The sequence below is a fragment of the Neopelma chrysocephalum genome, unplaced genomic scaffold (assembly GCF_003984885.1).
Source record: "Neopelma chrysocephalum unplaced genomic scaffold, ASM398488v2 Primary Assembly neopelma1_45, whole genome shotgun sequence".
NCBI classification, from domain to species: Eukaryota; Metazoa; Chordata; class Aves; order Passeriformes; family Pipridae; genus Neopelma; species Neopelma chrysocephalum.
In genome coordinates this window covers 3,996,293-4,006,158 of record NW_020897704.1, presented here as the reverse complement: position 1 = coordinate 4,006,158, position 9,866 = coordinate 3,996,293, and the positions used below count along the sequence as shown (strand labels likewise).

At 39.3% G+C, this 9,866-nt stretch overlaps 1 protein-coding gene across 8 annotated transcripts in view; it reads right to left on the bottom strand.

Moving 5' to 3' along the window:
* Window positions 1-246: 246 nt before the first annotated feature.
* The window catches only part of LOC113965585 (plexin-B2-like), a 176,119-nt gene continuing 166,499 nt past the window's right edge, over window positions 247-9,866 (bottom strand). For 6 of the 8 annotated variants that reach the window (XM_027679200.1, XM_027679201.1, XM_027679203.1 and 3 more), the window contains one exon: window positions 254-1,893. In XM_027679200.1, coding sequence (XP_027535001.1) covers window positions 774-1,893 — 1,120 coding nt within the window. In that variant the 3' untranslated portion in view covers window positions 254-773. Of the gene's footprint in view, window positions 1,894-9,866 lie in introns of all 8 variants that reach the window. The other 2 variants (XM_027679206.1, XM_027679208.1) reach the window with 1 other exon arrangement.

Sequence of the window (9,866 nt, the reverse complement as noted above, 5' to 3'; positions counted from 1 at the left end):
CCTAAAAGCTTGCTGAGTTATTTTTAAGATGACTTAATTTCTCAGCCTAGTTTAGGGTTGGCTGCAGTAATGAATGGCATGCACAAGTGGGGCTTGGGAGTAGAGTGATGTGGGCAAAATCATCATAAAGCCAACAGAGACTGACAGTCATAAATTGAAGAACAGTATCTGGAGGGGTGTAACAGTACCCTCCAAAACCTTTATAGCCAAGATAATGACAGGCCGTAAAAAGAAGATGGCTATCATGCTATGGAAGTATTTTGAGCCACAGCAAATATGAACACCACCTGAATATAAGAAATCTGGGTATTTCAGTAATTTGAAAATACAAGTGAAAAACAACATTAAATTACAGTATAATCTAAAATATTCTTAATACCATTTAAAATTACTATAAATACATTAACTGAAACCAGAATTGTCTATAGTGATCATCCAGAAGCTGACCATGGGTGTAACAAATCCTTGCACTTGACTCAGTAACTTCCATACCAGAAGGAAACCTTTAAAAGAAGTGCATTTAGGAAAGCCACATTCATCTTTCAGAAAACATCAAATCCTTTTTAAAAGACTCAAAATTTAGACTATATTGCCACTTCTTGCTTGACCTGTTCCACAGCCCCCCAACCACATTCCATTCCTATAGTAAGTCCAGCTATTGAGTTTTCAGTCATCTGATCTTACTATAGTTTAGCTCAAAGTCACACCAAAACATGTAGTTGTATATTTTTCAGTAACTCTAACACAGATTCTAAAACTAATATTGATATTACTCATATTACCAGTCCATGTAATGCACACGGGTTTTCTGCTGCAAAAAGTTTGTAAAATGAGCTGGTATTCTTTTTAGTGTAGCAATCATTTCGGTTTTTTTCAATCTTTTCATTGATTTGCCGCAAGGAAAACACACACAAGGCGGACTTCAGAGAGCCGTCATCTTTGTTTACTTTGCTGAAGAGTGCAAGAAGAACTTTGTCATCTGAGGGAGTATCCACAGGTTGTCTCTGTTGAGCCATGCTCTCAGCCAGCTCTTTTCCTGGGGTAGTGACGAAAGCAGAATGACAGTGGTCATAGGCACCATCATCATCTTTGCAACCCAAGTCCATTTCAAAGTAGGAATAATAGTGGGCATCATCTTTGCACAGACGTGCAATCAGTGTGCGGTTATTGACAGGTTGTTTCTCTTTCTGATTGAAAATAAAATAAACATAATTTTTATCCTCAAAGACTGCCACAAATTGTTGTGTGCTTGATGAGTGAAAAGCTGACTTAACAGCTGCTGAGTCTGTATACATTTCAAAAATGTCTTTCCCATCCCTTTCATAAAGCTGCCGAGTGCTGATTATAATCCCATTATCATTAGGTCCGTTCCCTTTCCCAACAAATAGCACTTGGTCGTTATTCAAGGAAGTGATCAGTCCCACAGTTGATACATTCTCATCGTTGCTTGCTACAAAGGACTTTTCTCCACTAGTGTCTACGTAATACTTCTCATTGCTAATGTTTTGCAGATCTCTGATGGCACAGATTCCCTTAAAAAGGCTTCCACATACCACAGTTGTATTATCCGCCTTGTTCAGCAACAGTAATTTGTTATAATTGTCAGTCAGTACGGCCTCCTTACATTGATTTTCATCAATGGGAGGTGTGCACTTTTTGTTGTCCTTTCTTGGACCTGTTTCTACAGATCTTATTACTTCCAGGTTTTCTGTAAGCTGATACAAAGCATTTACCACTCCCAAATAGATTATCCCAGTGTCATTATCCACTGTTAGATGATTTAGCTCTGTAGCACTCTGAAAAAATTTCAGTTCCTCATTTCTGGATAAGGTAACGCAAAACCAGCTCAGAATGGTCAGTGTCCAGATCCATAAAGCCATTTCTGTGTAATACCTAAAAAGGGAAAAAAGCAATACCATGAAACATATTGAAAAATACAACTTACACAAAACTGAGAAATATGGAAGTTTTTTTCTCTCATGACTTTAGACACAAATAAACCTATTCTTGTGCAGGTGTAGCTTCAAATCCTGTTAATTGCTTAACAAGTTAATCTGTTGGGAAAGGATTTAACAAGGTCATATCTCTAAATGATTATCATATAACCAATTAGATAATCAATCCTGTGCTAAAGCACAATGAGAACAACAGCCAATTTGAAACAACATAAGAGTGCCAAGACGTAGTAGTGCTTCTCCAGATAGCATCATACTGTGCCAATATTTACTGCTGAAATTTTAAAAATAAGCTGGAGAATCCCAGTGTTTCGGGTAGCTCCTCCTTAAGGCGTGGGAGGGGGATTTACATAAAAGTGTTTGAAACATTTGGTGTTGCAGGACTTTCCCCAGAAAGGAAAAAAACCTTCCACTGAGAACAAGCAAATCTGAATCTGGCTGCTGATGCTCTTTGATCTTCATCAATGTTAAGCAGAAAAAGGGTAGAGACCTTAACATGCAACATTGCCTTTGACTGCTGGTATGTACCACAGTCCAACACTTCCATTCACCAGAGCACTGCCACTTAATAGTTTCAAATCTGTCTTAAGAAAATCACTTAAGAACTTTTTAGGATTAAGATTCTGTTACCTTTTTTTTTTTTCATTATTTTACTTCCCAAGCAGATGACCCGGCTGTTTGGAATTAGACAAAGACCTTCTGAAACTTGTAAGCAGAGGTCTCATTTTAATCTGAAAATTTAAATGAGGAAGCAAGTCCCAGCTGGCTTCCTAAGCACAGAACATTTTGTCAATATTTTCTCCAAGTGTTTAGTTCTGAGAGCAGAAAATGAAAAGTGGTATACTTGGACACACCGATGTTAGGGGGAAAGGATGAACAGCATTTGGAGGAAGAACTGAAAAATAAATACGATCCACTGCACTTTAATTTTCAAAGCTAGCCATAGAATTCCTTGATCTGATGAGTGAAGAACCTGTAAATTTATATGGAATGTCAAGTTAAATCTGAAAATATCTGAAAGTCTGAATAGAAAGAAAACAATAAAAACACAGAAAAGACAGGAGAAACATTTAACAAAACAATCTAACAGGCAAAAGACTTGTAGGAGAAGGAAAAGAGCATAAAATACCAAAATGAGAAACTGAAAAAATAAAATAAAACTTTAAAAATTAATAAAGAAGGAACCATGCTCCTGTGCCAGCCATAACTTCTGTTTTGGCTGGAGTAATAGATTCTGGTGGGATATGAAAGACAATGCTTGAATCATCATTTATACTGGATAACTAAGATTAAACATCAACAACCTGGATGCAAAAGTTCTAATGGGAGGGAAGGACTCTTGTGAGCACAAGCCATCTGTCAGCTCCCCAAACCAACTTTACATTGCCAGCAATGTGGAAAGACAATTCCTGATCTCCAGTATTGACTGTGTTTTGCTCCTCTATGGAGAAAATTCTTGTGCAATGGTGAGAACAACTTCCCTAAAAGCAGAGTGATTTGAAAACCCCAAAACCCTGCTAAATGTAACTCAGGACAATAATGAAGACTAAATAGAAGGCTAACTTCAATCTTGTTTTGCTGAAGCTCCTATCATGTCCCAAAATGGGTAGGTAACTAAAATAACGCCAAAGACAAGACAGTTCATCCGCAACAGCTGAAGCCTGACTTTCCAATGATAGATTGACCTCCTATGACAGTGACCCAGAAAAAGCTAAGAGTTATAATCCCTTCTTCAGACACGTAGACTTCAGTATATGCTTTGCAATGTAATGAAGTGTTGGATCTCTTTACAACAACACGAGACCTGCTCTAAGGAACCTAGAATTCTTCAGAATTCATCTCTTCTTTTCTTAATGGTCCCAAGGACTTCAATTTTCCAAACAAGCTTTGATCCCAGCTTACATCTCCATGGCTAAATGATACGTGATAATGCATGTAATCTAGATTCAAATATTATCCTTACTGTTTTCTGCAATGAAATAAAAAAACAGTTTGACATACTACTGTAATGTTGTTTCATAACAGTTTTATAATTCTATTATCTATTGCCAAAGGAACAAACGTAGAAGAATTGAGATTCATTTGTTCATGTTTTTCCCACAAAGTAATTATTTTTAGATTATTATAATCTCTGCTCTCAGTACAAAAAACCCCCCATAAATAGCTCTATTTACACAATATCCCTCAAATTAATCAAAAGTAATTTATTGTACCTAAACTTCTACATTCAGTTCACCTCCATGTTAACTTAATTCAGTGGATTGAAAAAAACCATTTTGTCCATTATTGGCAGCCAGGACACAAAGACTGCACTTGCAATACATCTGCCTTTGTCCTACAGGTGAAGACAAAGAGTCTTGCTGGTTCATGCCAGAGCCAGGATTTAAGGAAAAGTATGTTTCACACCTCTAAACTAGACTCTTAGAAGAGTAATTAATCTGTCTGCATAAAAATGGGTAATGTTTCCTCCCTACTATTTTCTGTCTTGTTTACTTTTAAAATTTTGGACTTAAATTATTCAGAACTACTACATGCACTCTCCATTAACTGCGCCTTATCTTTTTTGTTGTCTGTTTGTTTTAGTTATTTACTCCATGCCACCCTGTCTCATGCCAAACCATCAGGTTATCTCAGATCTCTATGCAAGGTAACAGTTCCTCATTCTCTATATTTATTAGTTTCACTTTCCACCTCCCCTTCAAAGCAAACAGTAAACAAAAATTTAATATGCTCTGAAAGATTCAGAATTAAACTCTCATTCATTTCTCAAATAGCAGGCTTAAGAAAAGAAAAAAGCAAACAGAATGAAATAAGAAGCACTACAACCACATCCCATTTTCACCTCATCTTAACTGAACTGGGAAACAGCCGCTGGAAGAATCCTGCTATGACCAGCTGATGTGGTAGGAATGACATTGCCGCTACCAACACAGATGCCCTACTGAATTAGGTGCTATGGGGATGTATCATGGAACAGTTTCCTGCCGTGAAAAACTTTCGTTTTAAATGAACAAGTCACAGAAACACAAGAGAAAAGGAGTAAGAAGCGTGAGCTGCAGTATGGAGTCCATGATGTTCTGCACAGGAAATATATTTCCAATGGCTTTAATCACATACTGTATTTACACACAGGCCTGAGTGGCTTACTCAAAGTCAACCCTTGGTCCTGAGAGCTGACATACACTCTCTACCCTCAATTTGCATTTAGTTTTAAGGCCTTGGCAGACTCAGGATAAAAGAAGACCAACAGAGCATTTGACCATATAATTTTTTCCTCTCTCTCAAGGTCTTGTCGCCATCCTGCCTCTTGTCCCCCACGCAGCTGCTTATGAGAAATATGAAATTTTAGAAGCTATGTGCAGGAAACACAGGGCACCCAGGAGAACTCTTCATACAGGGGAACTGCCATAAAGTGACACTGTCTTGGAATGACACAGCTACCAGAGCTCTGTCCCACAGCTAGATCAATTTCAATGTTAGTACCCATAACTTTATATCTTTCTACTCAAGCAAGACCAATAACCTTAAGTAACAGCCAATTCTTCAAAAGATATGCAGAAAAAAGGAGCATCTACAATCTACAAGCACAAAGTGAGCTTCAAAATGACTTCACATTATTATATACACCCCTAAAAATTAGCACTAGCAGCGTGCTGACATGAATGTGGCAGGTGTTTTCCTCCTTCACTGCACAATCATCTGTTGGATCCATATACAGGAACCTTCAATTTTCAGCCATCCCCAGTCACTTTAGCTTTCAATATATCTTTAGCTTCATGTTAATTAATTTCTTATATTTGTTTCAGCTGAAGTGAAATAGTACCAAATTTTGCCTGAAAATGGAATAAGTGAGAACTAAAACAAGAGTTATTCCTGAAAACAATGGACAAGAAAATTTTCAGTGAAGGAATAATCTCACCAGTTTAGCTTCTATGGTGTTTTTGCAGAGTATTTCTTCACTAACCACATATATTCTGGTCTAGAGACAAGTGTTTCTGCCAAACAAGGCAGATAACAATATGCTTTAACAGCAAGCAATACAAAGAACTGTGTTCTCCTTGAAACTTTCCCCTAATCAGGGAGACAGTGATCTTCCAAAAGATCCAAAAGACAAAGTGGAAAAAAATTGGCAAAAAGACTCAGAAATTGCAACACAAAAAGGTAAAATCCAAAGAATGCACCCAAATGGCATAGATATTTGGGGAAAGATGAATTAAATTTCTCTTTCCTCTCATTTTGAGTAACTTTTTAGCTTCCAATAGGTTTTCCACAGGTTGAAAAGAATTCAGCTTTCATTTTTAAGCTCAAAGGAATTCAGAACAGAAACTGGAGAATGTGTGAGAAGCAGGGGATGAGCAGATTTTCAGTCTGGATTTCAAAGTTTCTACTTCTGTGAGAACTGCAGGTAAATGTGAGCACTCTCTTCCCCAGTCCCAACTTTTATTACTATTTCCTAAAACAAATGAACAATGGAGCTCGCTGGTTTAGAGAATGAAATACCTGAAACAACTCTGCAGGATTCAAACCCATTTTCTAAGAGCATGGCAACATGCTAGAAAGGTTTTTGACAGAGAGCAACAACTTTCTTTGGTATACACTATGCCATACATCCAAAATTGGTTTAGTAGAACCACTGAGAATAGTGATTGCTGTGATGGTGTCCATCCCTTTATTTGTGACAGTTTGCTGTTAGCAAATGGGACCTGTGTGTCAGTAAACTGCGGGAGGTCATGCTGTGGGGAATGAGAAACCAATATCCACTTCATTAGATGTTGTGGTAGCCTGTACTGCTCAAAAGGAGTAATTTTCCTTCTCTTTCACTTCTCCTCAAAACACAGTTTGCTAAGATATATAGGGCGTCTTCGCACGGACAAACAATCCCATCTGGTCAAACTGCCGGTAAAGTGGCAAAAAATGGACAAATACTTTTAATACTGATTCTTTTCCTGATGTGGAAGACAAAAGTTTTGCTTGCTTTCAAAAGATAAATTCTCAATTGTTTTTCTTTTTTTTTTTTGAGTAATTTTTAATAATGTAAGATTTCTTTTTTTTAGTATGTGTAATAGTCATATTGACATGGATCTTCTTTTACAAGGACTGGTTGAAAATCATGGATTTGCCAAGGAAATAATGAATGTTATGTCCTCAGATCCTGTGCATTCTGTTAGTGTTTTTCTGCAATCCCTGGGCAAAACAAATGGAAGACATATGGAACCACAAATTTAGGTTACTGAAAACCAGGGTTTCCTATACCATGGCTTCATCTGGCAAGAATGAGCCGCAGTGCCCACCAAACCATTCTGTCACTCCCCTCCTTGGCTAAACAGAATGAGAAAAATACGATGAAAGGCTCAGGGGCTGAGATTACTCATCAATTACTGTGACAGGTCAAACAGCTGCAACATGGGGAAATTACTTTAATTTATTGCCAGTCAAAATCAGAGTATGATAATGAGAAATAAAACCAAACTTCAAAAAAGATTTTCCCCACACACTCCCTTTTTCCTGGGCTCAACTTTACTCCTGAGTTCTCTACCTTCTCTCCACAAGCAGTGCAGGGAGATGGAGAATGGGAGGCGTGGTCAGTTCATCACACGTTTTCTCTGCCACTCCTTCCTCATTACACTCTTCCCCTGCTCCAGCATGAGGTCCCTCCCTCAGGAGACTGTCCTCCATGGACTTCTCCAATGTGAGTCCTTCCCACTGCAGTTCTTTATGAACTGCTCCAGCATGGGTCCCCTGTGGGGTAAAAAGTACTGCCAGCAAACCTGTTCCAGCGTGGACTCCTATCTTCACAGGCCCACAGGTCCTACCAGAGCCTGCTCCGGTGTGAGCTTTCCACAGAGTCACAGCCTCCTTTGGGTGTTCACCTGCTCTTGTGTGGGGCTACTCCATGGGCTGCAGATGGATCTCTGCTCCACTGTGGACCTCCATGAGCTACAGGGGCACAGCTGCCTCATCATGGTCTGCACCATGGGCTCCAGCACCTTGAGCCGCTCTTCCCCCACCTTCACTGACCTTGGTGTCTGCAGAGTTGTTTCCCTCATATTTTTTTACTCCTCTATCCTGGCTTCTGTTGCACAGTGGTTTTTTTACCCTTCTTAAATCTGTTATCCCAGAGGCACTACCATCATTGCTGGTGGGCTTGGCCTTGGCCAGTCACAGGTCTGTCCTGGAGCCAGCTGGCATTGGCCTTGTTGGACATCGGGGAAGCATCTGGCAGCTTCTCACAGATGCCACCCCTGTAGTGCCCCACTACCAACACCTTGCTATGCAAACCCAATATACCTATACCATGGTTTCAACTGGCAAGAAAGAGCCATACTCTGGTCCAAAGAGGAATAAACCTATCTCTTGTACCTGCAGCATCAGCAGAGGCCACCAGCATCTGGGAGAGGAGAGCGTGCCCTGGATGTCTTCCTTGGGATACGAGCACAGGCAACAAGATATTTCATCACTCTGAAGACTTTAATCTTTCGTAAGTTCTGAGGTATCATCAGCAAAAAAAGCTCAGATAACCACTCCCTAAGATAGCCCATTAACCCAAGTGGACACCGAGGCATCCCACAGCCAGGTAAGCTGGAAGCTCAAGGGCAAAGGGATGTATTTGAAAGGATAAGGCAGTGTTGCATGAGCCAAACAGAATTTTAAGGACTTTTTTCGACTTTTGCTTAAAAGTCATCCCTATGAACCTTCATACAAAGAAAAAAGATGAGTTTTGACAACCTGTACCGCCAATCATTTACCAAAGATCACCAACACTTCTCATGTCTCACGGTCTTCAAAGGGTTAGGGGGGGAGATTAAACAAGGTATCTCATCCACCTCTACTATCCCTGGCAATTAACAGTAAAACAGTATTGCCACATACAAATGAGCCATCCACCCAAACAGAGAAAAGGTTTGTCCAGGCATTGGGATTGAATTAACAGCTAAGGAGCACAACTGCTTTTTACAGTAGGTCCTGTATCCACCAGCATCCCAGCACGCCCATGCCAAGGACTCTCACGAACTTGGTGCAAAACGGGCAGGGTTGTGTCAAAAGTTTAAGAGAGGCAAACAGCTAGCAAATCCAGAGTTCATATTAATAATTAAGTTATTAGCTTCAAGCTAAATTAATAGCACTATTAGTAGTCTGAATAAAAACCTTTCATCCATGCACACCTGAACTCCAAAGTATTTAATATTCTGATCTAGATCCAAATTTAGAGCAAGATGGAGCCACATGAGTCTTAATTTTTCAACTAGGAGTCGCTCAAAAGAGCATTAACAACAGGTAATGAGACTCAGAAAATGCATACTTACAGATTTTGCAATTGCACTCCAGAACTTTCAATAATGTGCTGTCTCTGCAACATCAGCAGGTAAACAAAAAAAGAAGAGTAGCACTTTGCAGATTTATATGCACTCTTCAAAGCAGAAACATGCTACACAAAGCTGAACTCTAATGAATTCCCTGGTTTATACCAGCTAGACCTAGCAGTATTTTGGTTTTGAAAATCTTTTACACCATGGATTCTGCCGTAGTCCAAGGATAGGGGTTTTTTGCTGCTCTTAGAAATTGAAACAAAAATCCTTTAAAGTGAAATTATTTTCAAGAGTTCACAGTGTCAAGCAGCTTAAATAAAAAAGTCAATAAAGATAGCTTCTGTGGAGAGACTTCATTTGACAGCATTCACTACCAACAATTACAGATTACAAACCACTCTGAGACAAGGGTAATTTATGCCAGAAAGGTCTCTTTGAATCCTAATTTTTATTATGAAGACAAGTGTTCATATTATCATCCCAAATAAGGAGGTTGCAATCCAGTCCCGCTAATGCGAGCAGGAGCACACACAGGGAAGAGAAACACTGCAGAAGCAGACCTGCATTCATGCCTTCCTGGACCACATCTCCCTTTCACTTTGGG